Here is a 14,637-nt window from a genome sequence, read left to right on the forward strand (position 1 = left end):
GGCTTTATTGATAGAGATTATGTATTTAAACACAATTTCTCAGGTATCCTGGCCAATAATCATCGTATATTTTCCAATTTAGTTACCAAGAACTTTTTTTATAGAATAAAAAGTTCCATCATTTGATCAATACAATTTAATTTGATGCAGCACTGCAGTGTATGATTCTATGCATGCCTTTACCAAACAACGTGGATTTTAAAAAGTCAGGTTCTCATGACACTCCACATTTCAACTGCCCATATCTGCTCAGCTTCTCCGGCCATGTATGAGTTAGGGATCATTCAATACGTGACTGGTAAAACGTGCACCACGACTGTCTGTTAACTGATAAACCTGAAGGTTCGAATGTAAAACAAACGCGGGAAAGTGAAAAGAGTAGCCTCGATTTTGTTCGGGATTTTATGTGCCATGAAGAAGGGCCATTGCCTGAAACGTTGCCAATTATATTATTTTTGTTAAGGGAGTGGTGTTGTTGATAAATATATTGAGCTTTTTTTGTAAATTGTACTTGTACACCATTGCCAATGCAGCATCATCAAATATTTTGTTGAAATATGCACGCAGCAGTGTGCACACGGAAACGTCCAAATGTCTTTAGAGACAACACAATAAGCAGGTGCACTTACACCCAATGTGATCAATTTGTTACATACTCTCCCACTAATCACATCGGTATGAAACGTCATCATCACCCATGATCAATTCACTGCTGGATGAAGGCCTGCCCCAGATTGTCACCATCCCTCATGGTTCTGTATTGCTCCATCTCCTCGGTAGTCAGACTTTCAGATGCGGCCTAGTCCGAGGGTGTCACTCCATTTTTACAATCCCTTTGGCGACCTGTCTTGTCCAAGCCCAATTACTTTGCTTTACAGTTTGAATGGTGTATTTAACTTGCACATGTTCTATAATACTCTAATACACTAGTTCCCCTATTCGGTCTTTGAATGTAATTCCAATAATGCATCTCTCCGTGCTTCTTTGCACAATTTTTCAATTTTTGTTCTGTTTTCTTGTTCAAGACCATACCAAACACAATCTTATTTTCATTTTAGTGCTTTTTAAAAGTACTGTCTTACCAATATTGCCAAACATGATGCAGACCTGGGGAAAGGTACTGGTAAGCTGCGTGATATATTTCATGGTGACTGGTTGAAGGGATTTGCAGTTATCATGAAACATATGGACAGACAAGCAAATGGACATATGGTTAGCAGACAATATATACGAGGCCGTAAGAAGTTTCCTATCGGCCCCCCCTTACAAATCACATTATTCTGTCACATGTCACATAAGGAAACTGGTTCTTCCAATAAATATTTTTCAAGGTCTCTTAGTGATAAAATATTGAATCATGTACCACTGTGCCTTTTTGCCAAATACGGTAACTACACTTTTTTATGGGCTGTTTAAACTTTAATCATTTAATTATAACTGTATTGTCAAAACGGCACGATGCGGTGATAACACAGAGCAGTCATTAATTATTTAACATAAATAGGCACCCGGGGGCAAAGACATTTTTTTGGAGGGGGTTGGCTGTTTTATGAAAAATCAAAGCTCGAATCTAGGAGGAATGGGCAGCCGTTTGAATAAGAACATTGTACTGTCTCCTGACGATATCCTCGTCAGCTTTGATGTGGTTTCTCTGTTCACTAATGTCCCGGTACCTGATACCATTACAATAATCGAAGATCTGGTCCAACATGGACTGGACCCCGATGTTCCTGCGTTGGTTAAGCAATGCCTCACCAACACCTACTTTACTTGGAATGGCACCTTCTACAAACAAAATGAGGGTACCCCTATGGGTTCCCCCTTATCACCAGAGATAGCCAATGTTTTCATGGAGAAATTTGAATCAGACGCCATCCAGACATCCACCCTCAGTCCTTCCCTGTGGAAGAGATATGTGGATGACACTTTCGTCTTAAGGCCACATGGCCTCCCAGCTTTGAACCTTTTCCTAGACCACATCAATTCCAGACACCCTTCCATCAAATTCACCATGGAAGTGGAGAAAGATGGCAAGCTGCCATTCTTGAATGTTCTGTTTGAGAGAAGGTCTGATGGCTCTTTGGGACATTCTGTTTACAGGAAGCCCACCCACACAGACTTCTACTTGAAACCTGATTCCCACCACCACCCGACTCAGAAGAATTATCTCATCAAAACGTTATACCATAGGGCTCATTGCATTTCTGACCAACACCACCTGGCCAGTGAATTAAAACATGTACATCTGGCCCTCAAGATGAACGGTTACTCTGACCGTACCATCCGCCAAGCTGTTTCTCCCACCATACAGAAACAACCACTTGACACTCCGATCAAAATCATCACGTTACCATACATAGCAGTCGTTACTAAAAATATTTCCAAAATTCTAAACAAACACCCAGGTCCGGTTCAACACAGTACACAAAATCCGTGATCTGACCCCATCCGTAAAGGATGTTATTCCTGGCTTACAGTACCCCGGGGTTTACAAATTGAGTTGTACCTGCGGTGACTGCTATATCGGGGAGACAAAACGACATATCTTTGACCGAATTTGCGAGCACAAATCAGATTTGAAACACGGCAGAACGAATTCTTCTGCCGTGGCTGATCACTGTTACAACGCTGTGGGTGATCATGATATTGTTTTCTCAGATACCAAGGTACTCTGCAAACCTACCGGTTATTATCAGAGATTTGTCCACGAGGCCATCCAGATATACAAACACAGACATAACTTCAACTGAGAGGATGGTTTCAAATTAAGCAACCATTGGAAAGATGTTATAAATCAAGTCAAACGTTAGCTACCTTTTAATTGTACAGCAATTCTCATTGGTGGTATGCCAAACTTTAGATGCTTTTTCCGCATGTGTTGGCAGTCCACCACAGCCTTCCACCCAAACCCCCTGCAACTTAACAAAAGGCGGCTTGACTCAGCCCTCCTACCCACCCACGCCCCTTTCTGACTCCTCCCCCCCCCTTAACCTAGATATAAACCCGATCATCTCAGAGCTGTGTACTCTACACAGATTTTCTGCTGTGACTATTCCACCTGAAGACGGAAGCTTGTGTTGCCTCCGAAACGTCGTGATTTAATTGTTTTATTTTATTTTACCTACGTGACTTTACCGAATAAAACCAAAGAGTATAACGGGAGTGCAGTTCGTGGGTCCAGTTCGCACAACCCGCACAAATATTGCCTTGTGCTTGTTTAGTCCTGATCGATAATAACAATAGCAATGCTTTACTGCCGTAATAACAAACAAACATACAAGACCCCACTACATGTCAAAAAAAATCTGGTGCTGCACATGGCCGCTCCTGATGTCCCAGGCTCTTGCACTTGATGGCCAAAAGAGCCCCCACACCACCCCACCACTCCACCACCCCGACTGTCATGGGCGGTCAGCTGATGTGTCCGTTTTTATGGGAAGGGCCTGTTCCTCGCGGTGTCAAGTGTCAGTGTCACGCTGCACACAGAACCGTGAAATAAACAACTCTGTTCGCCACGCGCGCAGTGTGGGGCGGAGACGGGGAGTTAAAATTCGATGTTCGTGGCTCGGGGGGGCGGGGGGGTGGACAGGGTTAGAGCATTCATAATTAAAGCTTTTGGGTTAGATCGCGTAAGTATGAATGTGTCGCAACCCTCCACCAGCCGACACGGCCAATCAGTAAAAAAATGTGTCAAGTTAACAAAACGCCAATTAGTTACTTCTTCAGCCCACCGGTGTGTTTGAAGAGTGAAACCACAACATTGCGAATTTGATCTTGACTTAAAGCTTTCGCTACTGCAGGAGTTCATATTCTTTGGGTCTTTCGGTAAAGTCACGTAGATAGGTTCAAAGAAAATTACAAAAATAACAAAAAACGACGTTTCGATAGCAACACAAAGCGGTCGTTGTTTCCTGATGATGACCGCTTGCGTTGCGATCGAAACGTCGTAGTTTTTTTGTTATTTTCTTTGAACCTATCTATGTGACTTTACCGAAAGACCCAAAGAATATTTAGAATTTGAGTTTGAGTAATAGAAAGCGCGTGACAAGAGAAGTGTGTGGCAGTGGAACAGTGCAGGGATGGATACCAGTGAGTGTAGGGGGCAGGTAGGGGGCAACCAGGGGACGATGTGGTATCTTGCCCCAGGTCACGATAGGGTGAGTGAGGATTTATATAGTTAAATGATACTCAAACTGGATTTTGATCTACATAAACTAAAGTACGTTTTATTTCACCAGGTAAGGCCCACTGAGCTATAGAGCTCTTTTCAGAAGCGACCTGGCCACAAATGATAGTTCAACAAAGTGGGTTATCACGTGGAAATCTATAGCAGCCAAATACTCTTAAACGGGTTTTTTCTAAATGTGGAGGGAAATATCGGAAGATATGGCGAAATTTTTCTACAAGTTACTTTATACAGAACGTCCCCCTTCTCGCACACTGTCTCAACTCGACAAAGAGGTGGCAAAACTGTCCCCCCTATCACAAAAGATCTATCATATGACCTGATTGCTGCTGAAAATCAGCAAAGCCGTGATCCTGCTTTTTCTGGGTAGCAACCTGAGAGTGCACTGTGCGCTCTAGAGTAGTGCACGGTCTTTTAGTCTTAGACCTCTCAGAAATATGGCCAAACTTAACACAGTGCAGCACTGAGAGCTAAATCATACACGTTCATACGGCAGGTGTGCAGAAACCTTTCCTTACCGAGGGCCAAAAAATACTTTCAATACATTTGGTGAAATACAAATTAACAGTTCCTTCTGTGACTGAGGTCCGTGCAGCGACCGCTAAATGATCTTCATTCACCTCATGGTACAACTGTAGTATGTGGCACACTCGCAATATAATTAGATGTATATATTTTGTTTGTTTAAAGGTTATTGCCTCACAAACATGACGCACATAGCACACCATCATCACCAACCATGGTCAATCTACTTCGGGACGAAGGTCTTCTGAAGCCAATGCTATGTCTCATGGTCCAGCAATCTAACAATCCATTTTGTAACCGCACACACAATTATATCACCTCTCCATCTGCATATCGTCGCTCCATCTCTTCTTTGGCTGCCACTGTCATGTCTCACCACCCGCCATTAAATCTTCGAGTAAGCTGTCCTACTCCAGCCCTTTATGTTTCTAAACAATAACCAAATGCACGTCTCTAACCTGCGTGCGTTTTATAATCCATGGGTTTATTTTCCTGTCAGTATAATTCCAAGTATGTGCCTCTCCAGGCGTCTTTGCGTATTCTTCACCTTTAATTCCATTGTCTTTGCCAATGTCCGTGCCTTAGAACCGCATTCGTTATAAAGAGTAGCGCACGCTGATCAAAACGATCTTCGCTAAACGATAATAGGACACACATGGAAACAAAAACACATTTAAGCGATGGCTCACCAACAGGACTGGCTTTCCTGCCTCGTCTCACGTCACCGAGACGAGAGAGATTATGAAAACTGCTGCCACAACTCTCACGCTGCCCATTACACCCCCCCCCCCCCCCCTCTTTAATGTGATAGAGAGCACGGCCATTAAAGCAGATCACGTAGCTCCACAAATGAACCTCGCATAATGTCCGTGATGCAGTCATTTTTAGTCTGTTGATGGTCGGCGATGCGGCAATCGACTCATCTCGACGAGCTGTACACGATGCACTATTGAAAGTTGAAATTTTTCGAAAACAGATTTGTTTTTTTATGTTAATATTTGGCGTTTCGACATCGCGGAGTAGCACTGATTTCGAATTGATTTGTACCCCAGTCGCGGAGTTAAGTAACACCCCTGGGAAAAAAAAAGTGTCCCAGAAATAAAATATTTAATTTCCTCGGCCATTTTGTATTATTCGGTACCCCGGGGTACCGCCATGAAGGTAAGGATCAAATCACCCGGCGCAAGGCGAGACAGTCACACGACATGACGCACGCGAACCCAACCCACGCACAACGCGCGCACGTAACGACGCCTCTTCTCGGGTCAACCGCAATCGTGACCGGCGGACGGACGGACGAGACTCGGCCGCGGGTGAACGCGTCAGTCAGAAGCACGGGGAGGGTTGGTTCCCGCTCAGCGTGAAATCCAGCGCGGCAGGACGTGCAGGCAAGAACACACATGCGTAGCGTTAAATTACAGGTCACAGGTGGAGAAATTGATAAGGGGGTTGAATTGTATGCGCTGCCTTTTTTTTCGTCTCAATTGTGCTGTCCACGTATACGGACACAGGCACCGCCACTGTTGTGAACCCACTGCTGGACGACGGTCTACCCCCATTCCGTTGTGGTCACTTAAACATTCTTCACCACACTGGTCAGTGTAGGTTGGTGAATGCGGGCAGCATTGGACGTGCAAGCGTACAAATACAGTGCGACAATGGATCTTGCTGCACTGCCCACCACATAGCCCTACAGCCTATGACACCTGCTAAAGGTTGGTGGCCACCCATTCGAACGCTATCCATGGTAAAAACCTGCTTAGCTTTCGAGATCTAACGATATTGTGCGCATTCTGAGTGATTTGGTGAGAGGATAATCTCAGATACGTGTTTATATTTCAGGCTTTTATAACCAGGTTATCACACGCCTCCTTTGTCCTCAGCCCTAAAACATTATCTTGCTTTTCCATGTTTACCAAAACAAGCGGTTGAAGCTAAATTGTTCTAATTGGGAAAAAAATGTGGAAATGCATGAAGATTAATTTGATTAAAAGAGTTATACAATTAATTGGTGAGCATTTAACTCAGACTTGTGTCAGAATGATCCACTGTACAGTAATTACATTTTACTTTTAATTAAAAATGTGGCTGAGATTTCTGTATAATTTGCTGGAGTTTTACATCTCTCATTTCTATACTGAGTATCATTCCCATAAATGTTTAAACTTCTTAGTTTTTCTTTTTAATGACAGTGTATCATATTAAATAAATAAATACACTCACTTTAACCATGTATTGCCTGCATTGGATTTGGCACAATGTGGATGTAAATATCGGATTTAATACGAAATCTGACATGATACATGAATGATGAAAAAATAGAAACAAAACATTTGCACATATGGCGCAAAAATCCACTGTATAGCCTTGACAGACTGAAGGGGCAAGTGCTGTAAGCGAGCACCCATTAAGTCCGGCATGCCACACAAGGGGGTGGGTGGCCTGCACCACGACCTTTGTCTCCCGAATGGCAATGTTTACACACTGCACCAAATACTCATTTGAGACTGGATCGACCTAGCGGAGGCCCAGGACCAGTTCAGATAATCATCACTGATGTTGGCCGAGAGATCGGGAAAGACCAATGGCGCAGACACACAAACACACACAATGCTACCACGATCCAGGCAAGAGCAAGTTATTCTGTAGACAAACGCACACTTGGCTCCATCGACATGGTTAGGGTCTCACCTCGACCAGACAGGACGGGGCTCCCGGCGATGGGGCTTTTTCTGTCACTGTTGAACACGAGTTGTGAGTCGTTCTCCTCTGCTCCTGCCCAGCTGCAGGATTGAATGTGGAACCAGGTAACTGTATTTTTTTTAGCTGTACCTCTGCAATCGTCTGGAACACTCTTCATTTCTGACATTCGAAGCCCACTGAAACTGTGCCACTTTAAATTCGAAATTTAAAACGTGTTTATTTCGCACCACTTTTTCTGTTTAGTTAGTTGTCCCTCCCGCACAGCTCCGATTAGTGCGGTTGGCTGCGTACGGTGCGAAAAAAGTTCAACATACATACAAAGGACAGAATACATATAGAAGCACTAGGCAAGGCAATCCATACATCTTTCCTTTTGGAAATTAGTCTCCAATGATGTCAATATTTCGGGCCAATCCAAAACAACAAAATTCGGATTGTCAGAAATGTTTTACTTACTCCCAATTTTCACATTTTTCAGATTCATCCCAAAATTGGGAACACATCCCTACTTCCCTTATTGCATACATTACAGCAATTGTTATCCAACACTTTGCACTGTTGAATCATATAAAGGATGGTGAAAAATGTTCTGGCCTAAGATACTATGTAAAATGCCAAACCAACTTCATGTGTTTTTGTGGCTGGGTGGCTCAAGGAGTGGACTACTGATCTGACAACACTGGGATCTTGGGTTTGAAACCTTTAGCCACCCACAATTAAATATGGTTCTCAAGTGTAGTTAATGGATGGTCTCAGGCCAGTCACTAATGCTTGCACAAATTGAACCATCATTTTAGATTTGGCTTTTCACCTAATTTGACAAAATTCCAGCTCTGAGAAATAAAAGGTTCCGTTTGACTGCCAAGGGACAAACATCTGCAGCAGGGTGCATGGGAAAGTGCAATACCCCCAGTGTGGATGCAAGGTCACTCGAAGGAATCTTTGAAGTAATTCTGTGATATAATCTTCCACGGGATATTCACGAACATGTCCTGTTCTGAATGGACATATATTTGTCTCATGACATGGCACTGACCGTACAATGGAACAAAAGTAGTAAATAACATTAAAATTGAAAAATATAAATAATGGGAAAAATCCTCCTCGTGGCAAATCACTGCGGCACAGTTTACCTTCACATTCATTCTTATCCTGTATCACATGGTGCCCCTATGTCTATACATGCAATGCAGGAGAAAATGTAGATATTGTGAGTGCTCGTGAAAGCAAATATCACACACAAGGCAGGGTTGGGTCAAAACCATGTGCACACCACGCACACACGTTCGGTCGTGAAATATACTCTCAAAAAAGTGTATTTTGAAACAAAATAATGAAGTTAGATTTGCAAGGCAGACCGAAGGTGGGAAGATTGTGCCACTGTTCACGCAATTGGAATGGCCCTGTGCATCAGACATGTGACCTGGGCCAAGTGTGTTAACAACATATCTTGACCAAGAAGTGAGAAAATAAACGGATGTAATCCTCCATACCTGAATGGGCAGGCACGAGGGGCTGGCTCTGGGTTTGTCCTAGCTGTGGGAACACAGACACACATACATATAAGTAAAGACATACAAATGCCTCCAACCAAATCACGTGGAATGTGCCCGATCTCATCCATTATTAAAAGCCTGGATAGCACTTGGATGGGTGACCACCATGCATGACATGTTGATTTAGGCTGCAGATGGCAGTGCAGCAACATCATCGTTCTACTGTACTTCTATGCTCTGTGTATGCTACCCACCTTCACCAACACACAACAAAGACATATCCCCAACCCAGTCACCTGAGTTCGATATCAGGCCATGGCTTAACATTGGTGGAAAGTGATAACTCACATTGACCTATGTGGTTAAGTACTTATTATTATTGCAGGTACAAATACACGTGTACACATATGCACACATACAAAAAGACAGACGAAGAGAAGCACTAACTTTTAATATTACTACAGACGTTATTTAAATTATTCACTTAATACAGGGTGTTTGAAAAATATGGACCCAATTTCAAAGCAACATGTTACAATTACACAAAAAGTTACACACGGTTTAATAAGTTATCAAGTTTTACTAACCATTTTATAAATGCTCTATGTGCCCTCCACCTGCTGTACGGACAACATCGAGACGATAGTTGAATTCGTCCCAAACGCCTCTCTTCTCACGCTTTACTCTGAGGTGTGTGGTCGCCCAGTGCTCTACCCCTTACATCAACAGCAGCCTGTTTCCTCAAATTGTTGCTACCAACGACGAACGCTCTTTGACATCGGCGGATCAATGCCAAAACGCCGTTGAAACGCACGCTGCACCGCAATAACGGATTCAGTCTTGCTGAACTGCAGAACGCAAAACGCCCCTTGTGTTTGCGGGGTCACCGTCTTGCCAATGACTGAGACTAGGGGCTGTTTGTGCGCTGGGAGAGGCATCTAGCGGTAATCATTTGAAACTCTGTGCCCCGCCCTCTCTATGCCCCGCCTTCTCTATGCCCCGCCTTCTATGCTCCGCCCTTTCAAGTGGTAAGAGTTTTACTCATGGGCGGTTCGTGGTTGCAGAGATAGAGATTTCAAATCGGGTCCATCTTTTTAAACACCCTGTATTTTCCAAGTAGGTTAATATTATGCAAGCGTGAGTGTAAAACTCATCACAAGTTATACATTAAATATTCTGGTTTATTTTAGTACTGCAGTAAAGTATGTTTTATATATATACTGTATTAACCATATTCTTTGGGTCTTTTGGTAAAGTAACGTAGATAGGTTAAAAATATAATTTTAAAAACTACGACGTTTCGATCGCAACACAAGCGACCGTCATCACGAAAGGCGAGCTGTTTTAAAGGTTTAAAATGGGCGCAGCCCAAGCGTCCTGGTATCAGAACGAAGTGTGCGTGGCTCAAGTGTTATGTTAATGTGAAATCGGAGAATCAAGAGAAGGGTAGACGCATGAGCCGTGGAGAAATTAACAACTTGTGGTACGCCCAATGCGGGGATTCGTTCATCCACTGACTGCTTCATACAAGCCTTCCCCAAACTGTGTTGGTCGCGTGGGTTACCATACTTCACCAAAGTGGTCGATGGATTTTGGTAAAGGGGAGTGAGGTTGGAGGTTTAGGTCAAATTTAAATATCGCTCGCCACTAATGTGAGCCATGGTTAGGAATCAAACTCGGGTCACGACAATAGGCTAACCACGTACAAATGTATTTTAATTACTCGCCAATTTATGACTGGATAAAGGCCTCTCCGCACATCGTGTCAATTATGGGGGTTATTTGACTATACTATGTTGGTCAGTGCTACATGGGGAATAGGGGAAGCACAGGACTGGATCAGTTATTACTCATCAGTGATGTTGGCCATGGCCCTTAATCAAACTCATGAAACATTACACGAAGTACTGCACCAAAGAACACATTCATATTTTTATTTACTATACTGCATTGAAAAAAATATATATCAGAACATAACGCCTCTTTCTAAAATTGTTTTGTTTTACTCTTGATTTGAAGCTTTCGTGACTGCAGGAATCCATACTCTTTGGTTCTTTCCGTAAATTCACATAAGTAGAAAAATTAAATTAAATAATAATAATATATCACGACATATTCTTGGTTCTTTCGGTAAAGTCACGTTGAAGGGAAACAATAAAATAATAAAATATATATAAAACAATTAAATTCTCACGACTGCAACACAAGCAGTCATCATCAGGTGTGAAAACCAACAAACTGTCAAATCACTATCCGTGGCGCTAACGTTTAAAAATAAATAAATAACTACAAACCGCCACTTCTTTCAAATGTTCTTGCCGTTGGTTTTCACACCTGATGATGACTGCTTGTGTTGCAGTCGAAACGTCGTGAGAATTTTATTGCTTTATATATTTTATTATTTTATTGTTTCCCTTCAACGTGACTTTACCGAAAGAACCAAGAATATTCCGTAACATTCCCAATAATTCTGCATCCAGTCACCACAGTTTACAATTTTACATACTCAAAATCTAAATAGAAACACCCTCACGTTTCGATTTTCGACGTTGAACAATAAATGTATATGTCGGACTGTAGATATTTAACATCACGTAATCAAAATCGTTGTGGGCACCACTCTGATATAAATACACTGCTGGATGTTGTTGCGAACATTTCCAAATGAGTACATGATATAAGTTATTAAAAAAAAAACATTCAATGACGGGGATGACGATGACGACGAAGTCGACGATGAAATGTACCTGAATAACAACAACAATTCTGACAATAACGACAAGTGTGTGCAGACACAGACGGAGTGGCGAGACACGGGATGCGACGGTGACGTGACCGCCGCGCGCGTGCGTCAAGACGGACGTCGGTGGCACGCGTGGCACGAAAGCGAACAGCCGCGTGAATTACGAATATGGGAATTCATGGAAAAACCCGACAGACTCAGACTGGAGGAATCCGATTAGATGTCCAGGATCGTGTTCTACAAGCTATTCTTGGGTCTTTCGGTAAAGTCACGTAGATAGGTTCAAAGAAAATAAAAATAATAATAAAAAAACCCTACGACATTTCGATTGCAACACAAGCGGTCGTCTTCAGTAGCTTGTTATGAGCACCACGGACAGCCACTAACTACCATTCTCTCGAGATGAGTTTTGATCGCAATGAACCAGGTATTAATTTAAGTAAAATATAAATCATAAGATAGAGCCCAGCCAAAGGTGTGTAACATATATACGCAGTACTGTATTTCCAAACAAGGATACATGGTTTTAAAATTCAGGTCTTGTAAGTTTGATAAAGCTGAACAAATTCATTCATGACACGTATGCTATGGCTCTTTACACATTGGAGAGATAAATGATAAAACACCAATGTGGTAAAACCACACGATTCAATATAAACACACTTTCACACAACAAATACAACATAATTACAATGCAATTTTGATTCATACAGAATCTAACTGCAACAGCAGTTAATAAATTTGGACATGAACCCATACACAACTGAGAGCAGACACGTAAATTATTGCCAATAAATTAATGAAACACAAGCTGAAAGGTGTGCAAAGAAGAAAATATAAGAACATCTGAAAGTTAGAGACATACAGTAACATAGGTACAGGTAGTCCCCGACTTACGATGGAGATGCGTTACGAAGACCCCATCGTAAGTCGAAAATATCGTAAGTCGAAGATGGCCTAGCCTACCCAGGAGTCTTAAATGGTGATAATTTAGCAAAACAGAGCAATTTACAGTACCGTACTGTATAAACTATATACTGTATGTATTTATTAATTACAATACTGTATTGCACAGTAAAATTTAAAGTAAAAAACACGGTAAATTCTTAGCCTACCTATATGAACTGCAATTTCATAGAAAGTTTTTTCAGGAAACAATCCTATCTGCTATAAAAAAAACTTTTAACATGCATTGAACGTATGTATCGTATCGTGGTAACCCTAAAATGAAATCGCTAAAGCTATGTATCATACATGCATTGAACGTATCGTAACGTATCATATTCTACTGTACTCACCAAGATTCTGTCCGTCGTCTGCATACTTGAACTATGTTAGGTTGTTGATGGCTACATGAACTTAGTTGTCGGAAGAGGAGGATGGCGATGATAAAGTTACAGTATCGTGCCTCGTACGCTGCTGCGTTTGCCTGCCGCGCGAAATAAAAAATATTTTACTATTTTGTCATACCGCTATCGCCATCGTAATATCGAAATATCGTAATAAGGACCGTCGTAAGTCGGGGACTACCTGTACATCCAAAAATAATTCGGCTTAGGATATGTGGCTTCGACAAACGATGGGGTGGCAGCCAATAGAGGACACCCACTGTGGAGATGGAGCGATAAAATCATCATGTGTGCAGTAGCCAGGTGAATTCTTGCATCGCGAGACCATGAGGGATGGCGATAGCTTAGGAAAGCCTTCATCCAGCAGCAGATAGATCATGGCTGATAATAATGATGATGACGACGAATGAATGAATATGCGAAGCAAATTTAAATAAGGCCTTTATTGCCGATATATTCCGCTGAACTTTATTTCCGCGTTACGTAACGAGTATTAGCCGTGCCCAATTTCCAGTTGTTCCGCTTCGACCGCCATCCTCCGTACCACAAGCTGCTTTCCACGGCAGCTGTTTGGAGAATTTGGCATCACACTGAGGCAGCCTTCACGCGTGACACAAACAAGGGGACCAGGCAAGAACCTTAAATGCCTCGGGCCCAAAATTGTGTGGGTGGATCATAAATCCATGTGTTAGCAGTTTATCTCCAGGTCTCAGGAAGTGAAGACGTAATCTAAACCTGCGATATGACATAAAGGTCACGGAAGGAGGGCACAGGTGTAGAGAGAAATGTAGAGAAAAAAATCCCTTAATGGTGAATGAGGCGACATTTTTGGTGAAAGAATATTATTTTATATACGAGTGTGTTTGCGCAAACCCCATGCACGCATTAATGGTGGCACGAGATTTAAATACATACTTAAAAATGTGTGAAACTGATTTATTTTCAAGTCTGTCGGCAGTGTAAATGGCTTCGGCTCCTATTCCTGTCCGGTTGTGTGATAATTGTTGGGGAGACGAGACATTATTATTTTTTTTATGCGGGAATGGAAAGTAAAAGTATGACGTATAAAAAAAATACAAAGTTAATTTATAGAATGAGAATAGAAAAACACTATCCCATCTGGCTAATCCCTTTATGGAGCCAATCTCAGCCACTCTAATCTATTGCTCCCGAACATTCAGACGTTATCGCTGTCGTTTCACCCTTAATTTACTCTCGTGTCAAACCTAGTCAGCACCCTTTTGAACGCGCCTGAGTCTGCCTCCTTGTCACGCACATAAAAGCTATTTCAATAATCTACAACCTCTTGTGAAAATAATTACGTTCGAAATTGCAACTTGACCCATTCTCTTAATGTCTCATTTTGTTCATTTGAAATTAATGCAATTCCCACTGACAAGTCAAGTTTCAACGGACTACAGAGGACACATTCATACACATAAAAAACAGCAAACCCTATTTTTACCCTGCATAAACCACATTACTTCTATAAAGATACCGGAGCACAAATTCTGTCGGTTTTTTTGGGATGCTGCAGAAATTCAGCATTATGCAGATTTCACAATTTTCACAATCATCATCGTCAACGTCACTGTCACTTTCTTCACACATGTGGCCTGCCTCCATTCCAGTGAG

The 14,637-nt window shown here is 42.1% G+C and overlaps 1 protein-coding gene across 9 annotated transcripts in view; it reads right to left on the bottom strand.

Annotated features, from left to right (window-relative positions):
• The window catches only part of LOC116943710 (uncharacterized), a 106,045-nt gene that overhangs the window by 58,673 nt on the left and 32,735 nt on the right, over window positions 1–14,637 (bottom strand). For all 9 annotated transcript variants that reach the window (XM_032956801.2, XM_032956802.2, XM_032956798.2 and 6 more), the window contains exons 2-3: window positions 8,908–8,950; window positions 7,403–7,494 (exon numbers count right to left, since the gene is read on the bottom strand). Coding sequence is in view for 7 of the 9 variants with exons in the window: in XM_032956798.2 (XP_032812689.1) it covers window positions 7,403–7,494; window positions 8,908–8,950 (135 nt within the window). In the remaining 2 variants the exon portion in view is untranslated. The remainder of the gene's footprint in view (window positions 1–7,402; window positions 7,495–8,907; window positions 8,951–14,637) is intronic.

The sequence above is a fragment of the Petromyzon marinus genome, chromosome 19, assembly GCF_048934315.1.
Source record: "Petromyzon marinus isolate PM22_M1 ecotype Great Lakes invasive population chromosome 19, UKy_Petmar_22M1.pri1.0, whole genome shotgun sequence".
Classification (NCBI taxonomy): Eukaryota; Metazoa; Chordata; class Hyperoartia; order Petromyzontiformes; family Petromyzontidae; genus Petromyzon; species Petromyzon marinus.